Genomic DNA, 20,551 nt, shown 5'->3' with positions numbered 1-20,551 from the left:
ACATCTGAAATTATGGATATTCAAAATAATAATGGGAAAAAGGTGGGCAGCCAGCTGGCTCACTGCTCCTGGTATTCCTAGCAAAAAGGACCCCCTGCCCAAAACAGAAATGTTTCTCGTATATTGCTTTAAGGCCACAGTGAGTCTCGCCAGAATAATAATAAAGTGAAAAGCTTAATTATACCCCCTTGAGACAGACTGCTAAAGGTCAGGTTTCAGATACATTAATGAGCTGCTAAATGCTGCTAACTGGGAAAGGCTTTTTTTAAGTAGCGCACAAGCCAGCCCACTCACATTTTTCATGCCAACGCTGGGCATATCAGATGTCTGTGGGAGTTTTGCCATGAAAAGAAAGCTCATCTTGTGCTTTATTTACAACCATTTCACCAGGTTTTATGAGAAGCAGCTTGAAGATGGGGCCATGCACCACAAAACTGGGAAAGAGCTTGTTGGTCTAACTTCAGCTCTTCACGGAGTCCTCTGGCCAATGATTTGGGGGCTGAATCAGTGCAGTGCAGGAAAGGAGGCCTTTGTTGGTGGCAGCCCTGCTTCTTGAAAAGGCTGAAAAGCAACAAGGCAAGCTGTCTAGGGCTTGCAGAAAAAGCAGCAGCCATACGTTATCTTCAAAATTAGGAAAACAACATATTTTAACAGATGCCTATTAGTTTGCACTGTTTACTTCTTCTGTGTCTTGGTCTAACACCCAAGATATGAATCCCCAAAGTATGATATATGCATATATTGATTGATTCCAGGCTTTAAGCATAGAAATTGCAATAAAAGTAATGTGATACATGAGAACAGCAAGGCCTGCTCAATACTAAGTGCTCAGTGGTGGATCCTGGTGATATTTTAAAACTAGATTTCTTTTTGCCTCAATTTCCCTGCCATAAAATTGGTGTAATACCCATAACAATCCCACAGAGGTAATGATATCCATTAATGTATGTAGTGCATGTAGGAATTAATGCATGCACTGCCATATCAACCCATGGCAAAATAATAAATTTGTAATCGGTGCTGTGTACAAATGGTGAGGGTAAATAGGACCTGAGACCATGCAGTGAATGAGGCAAGTGTTTGTATCAATTCAAAGACAGGTTTCTAAATGGTATTACTATAAGACTAAAAATAGTAAAGTCAAAAACTTAAATGCCAGAATTAAGGGCTGGAAGAGTTGCACAGCTTTAATTCATTCTTCATGTGTATATGGATTTTAATGCAGTCAGCCCCATGAATACATAGGGATGTAAAAGCATTCAGGCTGATTCAGGCCAAAGGGTTTATCTAGCTCAGCATCTTTTCTCTGATAGTAGCCAATGGCAAGTGCTTTAAAAATGAGGATTTCAGCAGGTCGAGCATAAAGTCACACTTTCCCAAAACACTTCCCCAGGCTCCAGGTGCTTCACATCTCACTGCCTTCCACATTCAAATATGTTGTCTCTGACTTTAATGGCACTTTCCATGCAGTTTTCCTCCACGAATGTATGCAAGTCCTCTTAACCTCCTGAATGGTCCATATTAGTGTTACAGGTTTTTGAACAATTTTGATACGAGTCTAGCTGAGAGTCATGGAGCAGCAGGCATAGCATCAATATGTTGCAGTTGTAATTTTTCAATAGAGCTGCATAATGAAACGTAAGGAGTAGGGTTTTATTCCAGTCATTTGGATGAGTCATTTCTCCTCTCTTTGGTTCATTTTGCTTTTCACTCTTTGTCTAATGAGAGGAAACTCTTAGGTCCAAGGATAGGCTTTTGCCCATGCAGAGCCATGCTGGGGACCATTATAACCATTTGGCAGCTCAGCTGAATGAATTCCTGCATTCCCTGGCACTGCTGTTTGATAAATGGTATATATGTAACCTACGCATCCTGGATCTGCAAACTGCAGTCCCCAGGGTAAATTTATAGGGAATATGGGAGAGGGCTGTTGCTCCCCCACAGCGTTACTGTGTGAGCAGCACAGCTTGTGTATTACAACGTAGGGCAGCAGGCACATCACTGCATCAGCCGCTTGGCAGCTGCCTGTGTCTCGCAGCTGAAAGGGAAGATGCTTCCCCGCCTGAGCAGTCCCACCGGCTGGACGACCTCAGCCAGAGCTGCGGTGCTGCAGCGGGGTGCGGGCATCCGGATGCTGCAGTGCACCGAACGCCTCCCTCCCGAGCACCGTCTTGGGCTTGGCAAGGGCAGCAGAGCAGCCTCCCTCCACATTCCTGTGCAATGCAGAACCTGGGCTTTTTGGGAAGGGAAGGGGAGATTTAGTTCCTCCTTTTTGAATTGCTGAGTCAGCCCTCCATATTTCCTTCCCTCCCACCAAGCAGGAGCGAAAGGCTAACGTTGCCTCCCACTCTGCCTTCCCATCCCTTTTCTGAAGTAAACAAATGTCAGCAAATCCTACACTAACAGTGCTGTTAAAAATATCACCCTATCAGCAGATGGGTTCATTCCCTTCAGTCTGGAGCTATCTCTTCATTGCAGAAAAGGTGTTTTTACATCAAGATAAGTAGTTTAGATGGAAACCTCAGTGGCTGAGTGAAGAACAGGCGTGCTATGCTCTGCACCGTAGTGTCACCGTCTGGAGTAATTTCCAGAGATTATTAGAGAAGGAATGGATTTGACCTCCATTAACTATCAAGATAAAAGTTAGTCCTGCTTTTCTCGGCTAGAACCTGACCCTGGGGTAGCAATCAAAAATTAGCTACTTCAGCCAAGATGCAGTACTCATGCTCTTTAGCGTGTTACAAAACCCACAAACCAAGCTAACCACAGGACCAGATCTTCAGCCAGTGTGAAAAGATAGTGCCCCATTAGGTTTGGGGGATATAAAAGAAATATCTTTGATCAGACAGCCTATATCCTTTTCAAAGGGCGATAAAGCCTCACAAAGCTTCGTGCAGGACAACTTTCAGCTGTTCAAGCAAGGGGACGTCGGTTGGACAGATGACCAATTTCACTGGAGAAAGTGAAGGGTGAACTTTTTCCTGCTTATTGAGTGTTACACTCTGGCATCCTGCACTTCAGAAACTGCAGACTGTGCAGACAAATGCATCTTGTCACTGAAAGGTAAAAGTTTTCCTCTTTCATCACTGGGTCCCACCACTGAAAATGTTGTATACTTCCCTCATGGGTAACTCCAGAAACTTGTCCCACTCATGGGGACAAGTTTGCTTGTCCCACGCAAACACTCATGCGCTCTCTTCATTTGCTCAGACTTACAAATGCACCAGTCATTTTTCAGACATGTATTCTATCACACTTTTTATTTGTTTCTCCAACTATTTAACCATTTTGTTGCTTTTCTTTGAAGAATCCACAATTGCTCTCTCTATACCAGAAAGCAGCAAATGATGAAACTCATTGGTTCTATAATGATTCAAGTATAGATTATTTCTTCTGGATGCCAGAATCCACACCTGATCAAAGCATTTTTCCTTTCTTGAGACTCACTAGTACCTTATTCATTGGATTTTCTTTCGGATGTTACTGGGTTATCAAATCCAGGTGATAAACAAAGCATGTTCTGATCAGTGTCACAAATCCATCGTATGCCTTGAGCATAAATTAAAATATAATAAATTCATTAATAGCTTGATCTAAATTAATTCCCTTGTCTTCTATATGTCACTTAAACTGCTATCAATGAATAGCAATTTCCATATGTGCAGTCCTTCTTTACAATGTTCATTAAAAGGCTTAGATGAGAAACAGCGAAAAGCATTTTAATTCATTGCTAAGCACAGCAGAAAACTAAGCAGGATTCCAACTTTATATACAATTTGCAAGCAGTATACGTTAGCTCAAACGTAAATCTCACATAATGAGGTGTGCAGCCTGATGACTAATCACATCCATTGAAGCGTTCTCCAAGTTGAGCTCTGTTTCAATGCATGGGGCGAGGGGGGGTGCTATTTAATATTTCAGTTCCTTCTGACAAGAAGAGGAGGTTCTAGGCACGAAAAATTGTAAAATTTGACCTTAAAATGAACTGCAGCAAGCAAACCTTGAATACAAAGTGGTGTCACTACAGTTCAGTTAGAAACATGTTTGCATCTGGACTAGCAGGTCTTTGGCTCATCTCCAGTGCCCAGCCCTGGGCTTCTACCCAGCGATGCTTATGGTGAAGCTCTGGAAAGGCCCTTTCAATATGAAAGAACCAAAACTGGATAAGATTCAAAAACAGAGATGCCAAATTCATGTTAGTATTAATTATTCTTAATTTAAATCAAGATCAAGGTCCCATTACGCTGGTCTCTGTGCAAACAGGGATAACAGTCTTTGCCTTGGAGAGCTTGCAAAATGAGAAACAGAAACTGATGAAAGATTGAGGATGGGCCAAAGGGATGTAACATGTAAGTAAATGATCGCCATGTGATTTAGCCCAGTTCCCGTAGTTGCTTGCTCATGTCTGGGCTTCTTTATGTTGTCTGGTAGAACATTTATTTTGAGGTGGATGGGAAAGGGTAGAGTGAGGGGGCTGCCAAGGACTGTGAAGCTGATTAGCTGAAGGGAGCATATAAAAGAAAGGAGACCAAAAGAGGAAGGGAACCGTGGCTTTTCATCTGTGTTTCCAACAGATAGGCATTAATGTAATTTACAGATTGGTGTTCCTAAGGATCTTTAGGATCTTGGAAATTAACAGAGAGACTCCACTATGACTGGTACATCATTACCTTGTTTTCTTCTACAGGCATATATTTCTGTATAGACATCCTTCTGCAATAGAAGGATTTAAGAAAACAGGATGGAGACAGAAGATATGATTTAATCTCCCATAATTTTAGCATTCTAAAAGTCAGGCTCCTCGGATAAACTAGCTGTCTCAGTTCCCTTTTTAACAGGTAAAAAGAGAGAGGCATTTTCATTGGGACCATCATGAATACAGGTAACCTTAGGCTAAAGCAGCCAATATCCCGTGCTGTAGTCACTGCAGGGAGATGGGCTACCACAGCTATGGCTGTGGTTGAGAAGTTTGCATTATTTTATGGGAGCAGTGTTAGGCTCATACTGAGCTCTTCTGAAATGCCATTATACAGCAAACACCAGACAGAATCAAATGTTTGCCTCTCTCCTCATTGCTTTTCAGCCTCAAACGCTCACAGGGTTGCTATCTGCCAGGCTCCACCGAAATGCCCATGAGGAGTCTAACTCTTTTATGTTTTGGCCTCATCAGCAACTCCCAGAATTATTTAAAAGGCTTTTAGAAGTGCTCATGTGAGCAGAAATAAATGCAATCACTTGGAGCACACATGAAGGCATCAGTCATAGTCTGTATGTTTAATAGAAGTACCCCATGATGCACCGTTATTTTTTTAATGGAGTTCACACTGTAATGGGGATACACCAAAATTTGGGAGCTGGAAGCCACTAATGTGTTCAGGCTTGCAAAATGGCCATAGGCTGGCAGAAATATTTTTAAGGAAATCAAAATATCTATTAGGTATAACTGACTTCATTTATGATATTTGTGATAGCTTTAAGTGCATTTGCTGTGTTTGTTGAAAGTGCTAAAATCTAGCAATACCAAAATCACTTCTGTAGCACTGGAGATTTCCCTGAGGTCCTTGTCACTAAAGACGCACAGTTCAGCTGGCTGAGGTTTCATTGCACTTGGTTAAACACTCCTGCTATAGAACCCAGCTCTGTAAATTAGCCAATTTATTATGATAGGAATCTGTTGCTTAAAAAAACAATTCTACCCTGCATACTTTTCAAGATGGAAAGGCACAGCAGGGTGTAAACCCCTCTGTCAGCATGTCTGCATAAATCTGGTTAGAGAAAAAAATGTGTATGCCATGGCATCACAAGGGGAATGTACCTAGAAATGGCTTAATTTCTCTGTTTAGATGCTTTTTAATATCACAAAATGTGATGTCTCAAATGAGATAAAGAATCATATGTTTAGTGAAAACAAAATTTCTGCAGGAGATTCATCAGCAGATTTGGCTGGGCTTTATACATTAGTTGCTGTAAGCTCAGTGACATTCAGAAGCTGTAAATACTGTAATATCACTGATAATCCCTACAACTCAAGGAAACTCCTCCCTTTGGACAATGCTAGTCAGTGGTGCATTGCTTCCACAGTTAGACCCTCTGTCCCCAAAGTCTGAACCATCCCAGGCATCTCACTGGTAGGCTGAGATCCTACTTCATTTTTTGTACAGAGGTTCTGGGGAAAGAGAAATCTGTGAGAGTGATTTAGTCCCTCATCTGCCTCAGCAGACCCCCTTAGTTACCCTAGTTACCACTAAAACAGCGTAATAGCTAAGGGAAAACTAAACAAAGAAGATATGGTCAGCAATCCAAATGTGTGAACAGTTCAGTTACAATCATTTCAGAGCTAAGTAGACAGACCTAAAATGAAAACCATTCTTTTCCCACCTATATTTTAGATTAGTTAAAAACAGAATATACTCTATCTCCTCCTTATCGTTAATGAATCTGGGAAGTTGTTTACTAAGCCTTGTGGTCAAGGTCCACTTCTTGCCTGGATTAATTGTCCTGAGATTTACCTTTATGGAGGAGGATCTAGATTAAGGTACACTTTTCCTCATACATTCTAATGCTGCCTGAGGTATCACCAAGCTTCAAATCCTCTTTGCCTTCTGCACCAGGGACCACAAGGATTTACTGACTGTTCATAAAGAATTAGTTTAATCATTCTTTCCATTGCTTCTTCCCTTCTGAAATGTAGACGGTCCTTGGCGACCATGATCAATTTGCTTAATCTCTGTGTTTCAGTTTTCTAAATGTAAGTGGGGATTCTAATATTAGTGATTAAGCAGAAGAACAAATGCATCCTACATTGCACTGTGTTGAGATGGAAATTCCTCCTCTGTAAAAAAGTGATTCTGTGAGCCTAAACTGTCTCAAATGGGGTATATTTTCAAATCAATAGGCCTGGATAAATTCATAGTTTCATAAATTTTAAGGCCAGAAGAGAATATTAGATCACAGCCTCACCTTCTGAATACCACAGGCTTTTACGATGTGCCCAAATAAACTATATTGTCTTAAAACATTTAATTAGACAGAGAATAGGTCGTGTCAATATGCTACTAATGGCCATGGCCCCTGCTGTCATGGGGCATTGATTCAATAAAACAAGCCCAGTTTTTCCAGGAGATGAATTGGCCTCTCCAGTGCTAAGGAAGAAAAAAAATCTCCATGTGCCCTGTTTGTCTACTCCCAGAGGGAAAAATAACATCCTCAAGGAGTTGTAGGATGTTTTTCTAGATAAAACAATGAAAAGGTCATTTCCTGTAGACTCACAGCAAAGAATTTTAACATAAAAATATACTTACTGCCCACCACTATGATTTCAAGGAAAGCTGTCCTTGCAACCTGTATATACATGGCAAGATTACAGGTGTGGCTGTTAATGAAAACTGAATATAACATTTGGGTTTCTTAGTGCAGAAAGGTTGAGTAAAGCTGTGCTATGGTACTTAGTTCTGAGGCTTTTTTTTCCCTATGATTAAAAGCCCTGTGATTTTTTTCCTTGTGATTAAAAACCCCATTATAGTACCCATTGCAATTTTGATTTGAAATATAGCATAGACAACAAGGATACCATCACATTGATTGCTATCAACTATAACAGCAAACCCTCTTCTATATGTCTTGATCCAAAACAGTACAGAGTCGTGCTGGTCTTCCTTCCTAGAAAGTTTACGAAAGCTGGCAGTACCCAGCCCCTCCTTCCAACAGTGCCTAGTGACTTCAGACTGAGGTCTCAGTGGATATTACGTTGAGTGATAAATGCAGATCAAATTCCTATCCCAATAAGTTGATAGAAGTAGATCCCAAGAAGTTGAAGGAGATAGTTGTAGCAGAAGGAACAGATAAATGCTGAACAGACATGCTTTGCTTAAGACAATACAGAGGGTAGACTAGTTTTCATGCTTAAGTAATCCTAAGCATCTTAAGTCAGAGTTAGGTATGATGATGCAAAGGTAGAGATGTAAGAGATCGTGAGACTGTGCATAGAATCCACCTCACAGCACTAAGACAGGTCGTACCTAGCATCTCCATTAACATTTACCAATCTAACTTTTTTTTTTAAATTACAATGAAGAAGACTTTATAGCCTCCTTAGATAGTGTGTTCTAGTGTTTAATGAACCTTAGAGGAAGACAGCTTTGCTTTTTCTGATATCTAACCTAAATGTTTTTTTCTGCAAATGAAGCCAATGATTCCTTGTCCTCCTCCCAGCAGAAATAAGAAAGAATTGATTGCTGTCCTCTTCATAATAACTTTTTTCATGTTGAATGTTATTGAGTCCTCATTGGCATTGTGGTCTATAGGGGAAAAAAGGCCAACTCATTCAGCTTTTCTTTGTGCTTTTCATATTTCACAAACAGGCTATTGTTTGCTGTTTTCATTCCCCAAGGCGTTCAGACAAATTTTTCCAATTTTTTTTTAAAATGTCCCTGCCCACAGCAGGGGGACTGCACCTAGATGATCTTTAAAGGTCCATTCCACCCCAAACCATGATTCTATGATTCTATGAAAATATCATGCCCCATTTCAAAACAGTGCTCTAGTTTATGCCTCCATCATACTAGAGTAAGCAAAATTATTACCTCCAAGTTTTTATGTTATTAATGTTAATTCACCTTTCTATGTGTTGTAACGGAATATTTGAAGTTCCCCATATCCTCTAAACAATCTTCTGTCTCACTTCTCCTTCACCTGTTATTCCTTATTATGCATTTCTTTCATTTGATTTCCTCAAAACGCCTTGCATTTATCTTCATTAAATTTAATCTTATTGATTTCTGAGCACTTCTCCAAGTTTAAAGTCTTAGTCTAAAGAGGGTTGGAACTCCTCTCCAGTTTAGCCTCACACACAAATTCAGTAAGTGTCCAGATCATTAACGGAAAATATCAAAAAGAACCAGGCCCAAGATGGACCTTTGGTGCAATCTAACTTACAATGTCTCTGTGAAAACTGATAGATCATTAGAAACAACTCTATATGTGCACACTTTCAATCAGTTGAATACATATTTCCCATGTTTTTGTCTAGACAGAATTGCCTTAATTTGCTTGTCAGAATGCCAAGTACAATAGTATTAAAAAACTTACTAAACCCAGCAGAAAGATATTAAAAACCTTACTGAGATAGATAGCCTGTCTCCTTCTCCTTCTTTCCATTAGAATCATAGAATCATAGAATTGTTTAGGTTGGAAAATACCTTTAAGATCATCAAGTCCAACCATAAACCTAGCACTGCCAAGTCCACCACTAAGCCATCTCCCTAAGTACCACATCTACACATCTTTTAAATACTTCCAGGGATGGTGGCTCAACCACTTCCCTGGGCAGCTTGTTCCAATGCTTGACAACACTTTCAGTAAATAAATTTTTCCTAATATCCAATCTAAACCTCCCCTGGCACAACTTGAGGCCAATTCCTCTTGTCCTATGGCTTGTTACTCGGGAAAAGAGACTGACAGCCACCTTGCTACACCCTCCTTTCAGGTTGTTGTAGAGAGCGATAAGGTCTCCCCTGAGCCTCCACTTCTCCAGGCTAAACAACCCCAGTTCCCTCAGCCGCTCCTCATCAGACTTGTGCTCCAGACCCTTCACCAGCTTCGTTGCCCTTCTCTGGACACGCTCCAGCCCCTCAATGTCTCTCTTGTAGTGAGGGGCCCAAAACTGAACACAGTATTTGAGGTGCGGCCTCACCAGTGCCGAGTACAGGGGCGCGATCACTTCCCTACTCCTGCTGGCCACACTATTTCTGATACAAGCCAGGATGCTGTTGGCCTTCTTGGCCACCTGGGCACACTGCTGGCTCACGTTCAGCCACCTATCTCTCAAAACCCCCAGGTCCTTTTCCACCGGGCAGCTTTCCAGCCACTCTTCCCCAAGCCTGTAGCCTTGCATGGGGTTGTTGTGGCCCAAGTGCAGGACCCAGCACTTGGCCTTGTTGAACCTCATACAATTGGCCCCAGCCCATTGATCCAGCCTGTCCAGGTCCTTCTGTAGAGCCTTCCTACCCTCAAGCACATCAACACTCCCGCCCAACTTGGTGTCATCTGCAAACTTACTGAGGCTGCACTCAATGCCCTCGTCCAGCTCATTGATAAAGATATTAAACAGAACTGGCCCCAATACTGAGCCCTGGGGAACACCACTTGTGACCGGCCGCCAACTGGATTTAACTCTGTTCTCCATTAACTCCAAACTCCTTTTAACAGATCTTTGGGCCCGGCCATCCATCCAGTTTTTTACCCAGCGAAGCATACGCCCATCCAAGCCATGAGCAGCCAGTTTCTCCAGGAGAATGCTGTGGGAACTGGTGTCAAAGGCTTCACAAAAGTAAACAACAGCCACAGGCTTTCTCTCATCCACTAAGCAGGTCACCTTGTCACAGAAGGAGATCAGGCTAGTCAAGCAGGACCTGCCTTTCATCAACCCATGTGGACTGGGCCTGACCACATGGTTGTCCTGTACATGCCATGTGCTGGCACTCAAGATGATCTGCTCCATAACCTTCCCCAGCACTGAGGTCAGACTGACAGCCCTGTAGTTCCCCAGATCCTCCTTCCAGCCATTCTTGTAGATGGGTGTCACATTTGCTAACCTCCAGTCAACTGGGATCTCCCTGGTTAGCCAGGACTGCTGATAAAGGATTGACAGTGGCTTGGTGAGCACTTCCACCAGCTCCCTCAGTACCCTTGGGTGGATCCCATCTGGCCCCATAGGCTTGTGTGTGTCTAAGTGGTGTCGCAGGTCACTAACCATCTCCCCTTGGATGATGGGGGCTTCATTCTGCTCCCCATCCCTGTCTTCCAGCTCAGGGGGCTGGGTACCCCGAGAAAACTGGTGTTACCATTAAAGACTGAGGCAAAGAATGCATTAAGTACTTCAGCCTTCTCCTCATCCTTTGTCACTATGTTTCCCCCTGCATCCAATAAAGGATGGAAATTCTCCTTAGCCCTCCTTTTGTTGCTAATCTATTTATAGAAACATTTGTTATTGTCTTTTACGGCAGTAGCCAGATTAAGTTCTAGCTGGGCTTTGTCCCTTCTAATTTTCTCCCTGCATAACCTCACAACATCCTTGTAGTCCTCCTGAGTTGCCTGCCCCTTCTTCCAAAGGTCATAAACTCTCCTTTTTTTCCTGAGTTCCAGCCAAAGCTCTCTGTTCAGCCAGGCCGGTCTTCTTCCTCTCCGGCTCGTCTTTTGGCACATGGGTACGGCCTGCTCTTGCACCCTTAAGATTTCCTTCTTGAAGGATGTCCAGCCTTCCTGGACTCCTTTGCCCTTCAGGACTGCTTCCCAAGGGACTCTGTCAACCAGTCTCCTAAACAGGCCAGAGTCTGCCCTCCGGAAGTCCAAGGTGGCAGTTCTGCTAACTCCCCTCCTTACTTCTCCAAGAATCAAAAACTATCATTTTGTGATCTCTGTGTCCAAGACAGCCTCCAGCTGTCACATCACCCACAAGTCCTTCTCTGTTCACAAACAACAGGTCCAGTGGGACGCCTTCGCTAGTTGGCTCACTCACCAACTGTGTCACGAAATTATCTTACACACACTCCAGGAACCTCCGAGACTGTTTCCTCTCTGCTGTACTGTATTTCCAGCAGACATCTGGTAAGTTGAAGTCCCCCACAAGAACAAGGGCTAGCGATTGTGAGACTTCTCCCAGCTGCTTATAGATTATTTCATCTGCCTCTTCGTCCTGGTTGGGTGGTCTATGACAGACTCCCACCATTATATCTGCTTGTTGGCCTTCCCCCTGATTCTTACCCATAAACACACAACCCTAGCATCACCATCATTAAGCTCTAGACAGTCAAAACGCTCCCTAACATACAGGGCTACCCCACTGCCTCTCCTGCCTTGCCCATCCCTTCTGAAGAGTTTATAGCCATCCATCGCTGCACTCCAGTTGTGCGAGTCATCCCACCATGTTTCCATGATGGCAATCATATCATGATTTTCCTGCTGCACAATGGCTTCCAGTTCCTCCTGTTTGTTGCCCATGATGTGTGCATTGGTGTAGATGCACTTCAGTTGGGCTATTGATCCTGTCAGCTTTTTGGGGGGAGAAGCCCTAATTCCTACATGACCATTCTCAGGCACTTCCGTGGTTTCTAACACATCAATAACCCTTGTGTCTTTGCTGCCACATGGATCTCCATCCCCTACCTCCACTGAGATGGCAGACCAAAAGACCTTGCTAGAACACCGTCCCTCAAAAATTGGCGTGCTGCCCCCAGGCTTATCTCTAGTGAGCTTAGTTTTATCCCTAGGCTAGTTACTTTTCAAAGCAAGAAATTAGGTTGACTTGAGATTATTTCGTTTTGATAAATCTATATCATTTTTTGATGATCACTTTCCTATCCTCTCAGTGATGGTAAATTGGTCTGCAATTGCTTATTCTATTATCTTTTGAGATAGAAACTAAGCTGATGGACATTAAGTTCTGCAGGTCTTCTTTCTCCTTTTTGAGGGTAGATACTATGTTTGTCCTCCCCATTCTTCTTGGACCATCCTATCTACATTCATTCTCTAAGGTGACTGCTAATAGTTCAGAGATTGCTTTGGCTCAGCTTTTAATTGATTCATTTCTCCAGGTTCTTTCAGCTTGAATAAATTTAACTGAATCAAGTGGTCTTTAATCTCTTATTTCACTCTTCATGTTTTATCCCTATCCTCTTCAAGCTTATTTTAAATATCTGCTCATAATTAACTTTTTGTTTTGAAAATTGAGGCAGAAAAAGCATTACATATTTCCACCTTCTCTGCAGCCACCCTTATTTGCTCTCTTAACCTCATAAGTAATGGAATAAAAATTTCTCTTGTCTCCTTTCTTCTTAACTAGTCATAGGCCATTGCTTGTCTGGCAAATAAAAAATTACTGTACTTCGTTCATGTCATGTTAGTACTAGAGAAATTTTGCAGTTTGACCCAGAGCCAAAGACCCTGTGAACCTTCCTAGAACTGCTCAGTGAACTTAACTCCACTGTCAATGTCAGTGACATTAGCGATGAAGCTGAAGGAACAGCATTTTACAGAGTGACTGGTGTCTGAATCATCAGAAATGTCAGGAAAATATTGGTTTCTGTCCAATTCAGAAAAAAAATGATTTGTATCCTTGGTGGGAAAGGGGAATAGACCTGCTTATCTGGGGAGAACAACAGAGGCTGACTGGAAAACTTGGTATAAGAGTAATGATGTAGGAAAACCAGTCAGGGAAAGATTTCTTCTTGTGGCAGCAAGGGAATTACTGCACTGTATTCCCCAGTTCCTGTATTTGTGTGATAGAGCTGAAGTTATCTGCAAAAGAGGGATAAGTGGAAATTTTACATTTATGTAATAATAATAAGAAAATTAGTGCCATTTTTCATCCTCAAAGATGTTACAAATATCAGTATTTCATTTCCTTAAGATACTACTTGTTCTATTAGAAAAAAAGTCTGGAGTTTAATTACAGTATTTTAATTTTCAGTATTAACACAAGTTAGGGTGTTATATAACACAGTGTATAACACACTAACACACATTAGTATTAACACACATTAGTGTATACTCTTGGGTAGTCTTTGCATACGTATATGTTTCACAATAAAACCCCTTTCTATCAGTCATGACATACCTACCCTAAGATTAAATGCACCCATGTAATCATCACTGAGAATGAGTACACACTAAAATTTATAAATTAATAACATTAAAAACATGATAAAGATGCAGCTGTGAACATATCCTTACAGGTAGGCAGATAATTGAGATTTTGGAATAAGCAGGGAAAAGTCAATATTACTGTAAATTGTTGATAGAGCTGGTAGAGCATTGCTTCACCTAAGGCTTCTTTGGAAAGTGCCAATCTATCATAACTTAAACCGCTTCTGCAAAAGAACTGCTTTTGCTAAATTTCCAATTTTAAAACATTACAATGATCTTCACTATCTGTTTTAACATTTTCAAAGTCTTTTATTTTTTATTTGATTTTGCCAATCACTTTTAGCTGTGATTCCTAACGACATCCTCCCACAGTTATTCTCTCCATACATTTGCATGTATAACAACAGCCTGCAAATAATGGACCCATTTCAGTCATATCTAGAAGAAGGACAGAGATCTCAGAGGCTACTGCAAGTCCTAGAAGCTTTGTGAAAACTGATGCCTAGAAAGAGGAAAAATCCCAGATTAGTACCTCCTAGAGGAGGTAGAAGGCAGAACTCAGCTATTTTATATTTTATTGGTAACATCCAGAAAATAAATTAGCATATGTGTCTTGGACAGCCAGCTAGGGAGCACATGCTGAGCTGTGGACATGTGGTCAAGGAGAGGTTTCAGAAGGGTGAGGGATGCTGGGACTATTCAGATGGGAGATCCCAGGAACAAAGGACAAATGCATAGAACAGGTTTTATTAAAGACATTGCTCATAGACCAACAGGTTTACATTTTGCTTAGTTCAGCCATAAAGTTATACTGGCTGAGAGTTTGAAACAAACAAAAGCCAGTCTTTCCTTCATTCAGCAAGTAATGAAGTTATAAAGCTCCTCGTAGCAGGAGGTTGTGGTGGCCAAAAGTATGAGTGCATTTAGAAATGGGTTAGACAGATGAATAAAGGTCCCTCAATGCCTCCAAACATGATGTTGCAAATACAGCCCCTGGTTTTGGCAGGCCTTTTGACTGAATGCAAAAATCTCAGAGGCTGAAATGGAAAAGAATTATTCTATATGTTTCCAACCTCCTTTTCTTGAAAATCTATCCTGGCACTTTGTCAGGTCAACTAGACAGAGGTAGAGCAACCTTTGGTTCAACCCAATGTGGCTACCGTCATGTTGTTAAAGGGAGAAGAGAGAAGTTAGAGAAGAAAGATGTTCATAAAGTTTCAGCTAGACCCTAAATTAGTGTTTCCAGTGTGAGGTCTGGAGACCAAGGATTCCCTTAGTCTTAGATCACAGCAGGGTACCTGGGAGAGTGGGAGGAAGAGAGGAAACTGAGGTAGAAAACAGCATCTCTGCTCAGTAAGATCACTCTGTCCTCAGTGGAAGAGTCTTGATGGTACGAGGAAATGGGAGGAATGACACCAGCAATAGAGGTAGAAATCCTGTGCTAGTAGTCATCCCCTTAGTCTTCCTCATAAGAAAAGAAAACAAAAAGAGAGAGAGAGAAAGAAGAGGGGTCCCTAAAGCTGGAAGAGAAGGGACAAGAATGAGGTCAGGAGCTGGCTTGGAAAGACAGGTGTTATGGACATATGGGATATGAACATGTTTTAAGTGGTAAAGTCATACATTAAAGGGATCTTTGTCAGAAATGTCTGGAAAAGAACCATCCAAAATCAATCGGCAGATGGAGAGGGGGTGAGTACAGACATCTGAGGGAGATCGTTGTGCTCTACTGTCCCCAAAAGAGAATGAAACACAGCTCCTACACTATTAAATTAAGCCATACCAGGACATGGGCACTGGAAGTGGTGACCAGCCAGCCTGGTCCACACCCTGCAGGGTACTTACATGCTTGCTTTAAGCATAATATAAAATTGCATCCAAGGCACAGGATTCTGCAGCTTTACTCAGCCCAAGGAGCCAATTCTTTCTGCGTGATGGTCCAAAAGTGCCAGTGTGCAAGAGAGCAGTGCCTTGAGAATTTGAACAGACCCTCCCTAAGCTTACCAGGGAATTCAAGGTCCCTCCTGAACCAAGATGCTGATTCTTAAGAGAGCAGTATTTCCACACAGGCTTTTTGCTAACTGCAAGACTTCTGTAATACTGTATGTTTATCTTTCACTGGGGACATTGATTGCAGTAAAACAGGTAACATTCACAGAACTTGACAGTTTATGCTGTAATTTTCCCTGTCTAGAATGGCTGTCAGGAGTCTGTTTTGGGCAACATAAGCAGCTGCATGAATCCAAACAATTTAAATCAAAAGACAAACTCAACAGACTTTTTGTTTGCTATTACACACTTCATTATTTGCAAATGTCCTGTTGTCATATTTCTGGTTTTGTTACAAGAAAATTACCTTTGTGCATGCTTTGTTGCACGCAGTTCTTCTACTGCAGAGACTGAAGGCACACAAACAGAGGCAGCAGCATCTGCAATCTGCTTCTACTTTTTTCCCTACTCAGTAGTGTGTTTCCTTACATTGTCCAGGATTTTGTCAGGGCTTGATCCAAAGTGCAGAGAACTTTCCACTTTCTCATCCAACCCCCCAAATATGTGTTTTTAATTTTTGACCAAAATTTTTATTTGAAAACCAAACTCTTTTGGCTGTGTTTTTTAATGTTAGCTTTTATATTTTTCCCCAAATTGAAATTCTCTAATGGGAAATAAAAGAATATGTGTGTGTGTATATATAGATATATATATTCAACATAGAAATTATATGAATATGTATACATAATGAATAACTTTTGCTAGTTAAAAATTTTCCAGTAAGATTAGCTTCAACTTTACCATTCTGTCCCAAAGTTTAATAGCTGTAGACTTCCTGGACTGTGACTGTGATGAGGAAAATGAAATAAGTCTGTATTAAGCTTTAATTTATTAGAAAATCATACCCCTAAAATACTTCTCAGGATGGAATACAAAGTAAGAACCTGTCATGAAGCACTGATCACATCTGGCTGTTTTCTGAGTGTCCTCTCATGTGAGCTAAGGGAATTCCTTCTCCCCAGGAGGAGCTCTGGATAGCTGAGAGAGAAAAAGAGAGACAGAGGGAGACATAATAATGAAAAAAGCCCGTAAGTTTTCCAGATAATTGATGTGGACCAGTGATTTAGCCAGCACTGTACTCACCATCACTACCACCAGCATGTCAACTTTCATATAGTGTGGAAACTTGTGTACTATCACTGAGAAGTTCCAATTTCACTCAGTAGGTAGAGAACTGTCATACAGATTATTCTGGTTATTTGTACTTAATGGCAGTACATTTTTTCCTTTGTCCAGCATGAAGAACCAAGGTGTCCCTTTCTTGGTCACAACTCCTTGTTTTTCAAATAATGCCTTTAATTTACACTCTGGAAGAAAATGTTGTTACTTGCATTTGTAAGTGTTTCAAACTGAATCCCTTAAACATTGAAAGATGTAGTAGCATGCCACAAGGAATTTCAATAATGAACCCCAGACTTGAACTAAACTAAAGGTTCTCCTTTGTTCTATATAGGCAGTCCATTTGGGAACTAATTCAATGTCCATTAAAATCATTGAGTGTCTTTTAAAGGGTATTTCATAATTTCATTTCTGAGCATGGAGAGTCTCAGAATATTGGGCTGTTAATTTAAGCACCTGCATATGAATTCTGGTATCTAGCTTTAGACAGACACTTCACAATTTTCCATTTGTTTAACTGGTTATAAGATCATAACGAAGCTTAGCTGACAAGATTTTTTGCTGCTGGAGGATGAAAAACCTGGAGGATGATGGGACCCCCTTTATATATGGACATGTATATACTTTGTTTTCTCATTTCAGGTCATGGAACCAAAGGAGTGTTTGAACTTCTTTCAGGATGGCGTCGAACCAGAGAGAATCTGCCATTCAAGGACAGAGTAGCAGATGCCTACTCAGATGTCATGGTCTCCTATACAATGACAAGCTCATTGTATTTCATAGCCTTCGGCATGGGAGCAAGCCCTTTTACCAACATTGAAGCTGTAAAAGTCTTTTGCCAGAACATGTGTGTCTCCATCCTGTTGAACTACTTCTATATCTTCTCCTTCTTTGGTTCCTGCCTGGTCTTTGCTGGCCAGTTGGAGCAGAACCGTTATCACAGCATCTTCTGCTGTAAAATTCCTTCAGCAGAATACCTGGACCGGAAACCTGTGTGGTTCCAGACCATGATGAACGATGGCCATCAGCATACTTCTCATCATGAGACCAACCCGTACCAACATCACTTTATCCAGCATTTCCTCCGAGAGCATTACAATGAGTGGATTACCAATATCTATGTCAAGCCATTTGTGGTCATACTGTATCTCATCTATGCCTCTTTCTCCTTTATGGGGTGCTTACAGATTAATGATGGAGCCAACATTATCAACCTTCTTGCCAGTGAGTCTCCAAGCGTCTCCTATGCCCTCATACAGCAAAAGTATTTCAGCAACTACAGCCCAGTGATAGGTTTCTACATTTATGAACCTCTGGAGTACTGGAATGGCACTGTGCAAGAAGACCTAAAAACACTAAGCCAGGGGTTCAATACAGTGTCCTGGATTGAACAGTATTACCAGTACCTTCGAGTGGGTAACATCAGTGCAACCAACAAAAGTGACTTTATCAGCATCCTCCAGAGCTCCTTTTTAAAAAAGCCAGAATTCCAGCACTTCAAAAATGACATCATTTTCTCCAAAGCTGGAGATGAGAACAACATAATTGCTTCTCGTTTGTACCTGGTGGCCAGGACTAGTGAAAACACACAGAGGGAGGCAGTAGAATTGTTGGAGAAGCTGAGGCCACTGTCTCTTATACAGAGCATCAAGTTCATTGTGTTCAATCCTACCTTTGTTTTCATGGACCACTATGGTTTATCAGTAACCATGCCTGTCCTGATTTCTGGTTTTGGCATCCTGCTGGTGTTAATACTGACCTTTTTCCTGGTTATCCATCCTCTGGGAAATTTCTGGTTAATTCTCAGTGTCACCTCGATAGAGCTGGGTGTCCTTGGCTTGATGACCTTATGGAATGTAGACATGGATTGCATTTCTATACTGTGCCTTATCTACACTTTGAATTTTGCTATAGATCACTGTGCACCCCTGCTTTATACATTTGTACTAGCTACTGAGCACACCCGAACTCAGTGTATAAAGAACTCCCTCCAAGAGCATGGGACAGCCATTTTGCAGAACGTTTCTTCTTTTCTTATTGGGTTGGTCCCCCTTCTCTTTGTGCCTTCAAACTTGACCTTCACACTGTTCAAATGCTTGCTGCTTGCCGGCAGTTGCACACTTCTGCACTGTTTTGTTATTTTGCCCGTCTTTCTAACCTTTTTCCCACCTTCCAAAAAGCACCACAAGAAAAAGAAACGGGCCAAAAGGAAGGAACGAGAAGAGATTGAATGCATAGAGATTCAGGAGAATCCTGATCATGTTACAGCAGTCTGAAAGGCTTAGACAAAATAATAGTATATTCTCTTTTTAAAAAAGCGTTGCACAGAGATGCAGGGAAAATAGAGCAAAGATCTCAGCTGCTTGTGCTGGCCAGGTCTGACAAAGCAAAGGAAGATCAAGAAGGGGTATTCATGACACATCAAGGTGCAAACTTTTTTTAACAAAAATAATGAAAGTAAAAATAATCTCAAATGTTTCCTTTGAATCCTCATTCTCCACCAGGGAAGAGTTGGTTGGCCATTAAGTGTTCCTGAATCTCAAACTGTAGCTCTAATGGGAATTGCTTGATCTGTCATATGTAGGACTGAAGCAAAGGTGAAAAAAAGAGTTACCATTAAGTAAACAGTAGGGAAAAAGGCAGATTTGTTTGATAAAATTGCCCATGGAAAAGAAAAAAACAACAACATTTCAAATGAGAAAAGGGAACAAGACCAAGAGAGATAAAAAATGTCATGGTATTTTTTTCTTATTTTCTTGAGCAAGTTGGTTAAGATGAAACCTATGCACTTGGGAAGCAGCCGTTTAAAACAATCTAAGCCAAAGTACTTCCCAATTCTAGCATACCATGTATATCTGTTACACCACAATTAGAGTGTTATTGTGAATATGGATGGCAAAGCTGTACTGCTAAGGGGTAGAGGTACCGTTTATATAGGAGAAGAAATAATCATAGCCATTCGGAAATTTAACATTTAGTTTATTTAAATGTGACACACGACCTTTATCCCAAGAGGTCACAGCTGGTAATTAGTACCATATACACATTTTTGGTATTTCTGAATTGTGAAATTCCCCTTGGACTAACAGATCTCACAAAAATAACCCAGGCCATTACCACTGCAGCAGTATTTGCAGTTCCTGCAGTGTAACACTTTTGAATTTTAATTTCTCAGTGTTGACATTAAATACTGAATATTAATCAAGCAGGCGCTTTAAACGTAATGATGGATTGCATATCACAGGCATAATGTGATCATGTAACAGCTGAGTCAGCTCTGGAGCTCCTGCCCAGAGTAGTCCAACAGTCCACGGTCCACCACCGTGTTTGGTCCAATGGACGAAGGGATATGTTTGCTGGTCCCTGCAATATGCTGCAGGAAGTGGGATTTTCTCCTTCTTTAAGCAAAACATCAGTCAAATACTTGCCACACACACAAAAAAGACCTTGTTAAGGTTTGCACGGGGCTGAATCAACCCCTAGTTGTAAAAAGACAGATCGGTCCCCTGTGGGAAGGGGAGGGGAGGGCGAAATGTCTTTATTATTATTAATCCTAAATATTTGAGTGTTGATCATCTGCAACATAAAGCTTTGTTATGGCAGTTGAAATTTCACAGGAGAGTGCAGTAAATCTGCAGTTACTATGTGACACTAGAAATCATACTGTAAAGAACTATGAATGACTTTCTCTGCTTTGTAAACTATACAGCTTAGTAGCCCAAGAGAAGGGATGAAAACAGATCTA

General features: G+C 41.3%; 1 protein-coding gene across 2 annotated transcripts in view; it reads left to right on the top strand.

Annotated features, from left to right (window-relative positions):
* Window positions 1–19,082, top strand: part of PTCHD4 (patched domain containing 4) — an 89,493-nt gene extending 70,411 nt beyond the window's left edge. For both annotated transcript variants that reach the window (XM_072857788.1, XM_072857787.1), the window contains exon 3: window positions 17,449–19,082. In XM_072857788.1, the coding sequence (XP_072713889.1) occupies window positions 17,449–19,082 (1,634 nt within the window). The remainder of the gene's footprint in view (window positions 1–17,448) is intronic.
* The last annotated feature ends 1,469 nt before the right edge of the window (window positions 19,083–20,551 follow it).

This window comes from Ciconia boyciana, chromosome 3 (genome assembly GCF_034638445.1).
Source record: "Ciconia boyciana chromosome 3, ASM3463844v1, whole genome shotgun sequence".
NCBI classification, from domain to species: Eukaryota; Metazoa; Chordata; class Aves; order Ciconiiformes; family Ciconiidae; genus Ciconia; species Ciconia boyciana.
The sequence above is the reverse complement of the archived record's forward strand: the minus strand, read 5'-3'. Positions and strand labels throughout refer to the sequence as shown.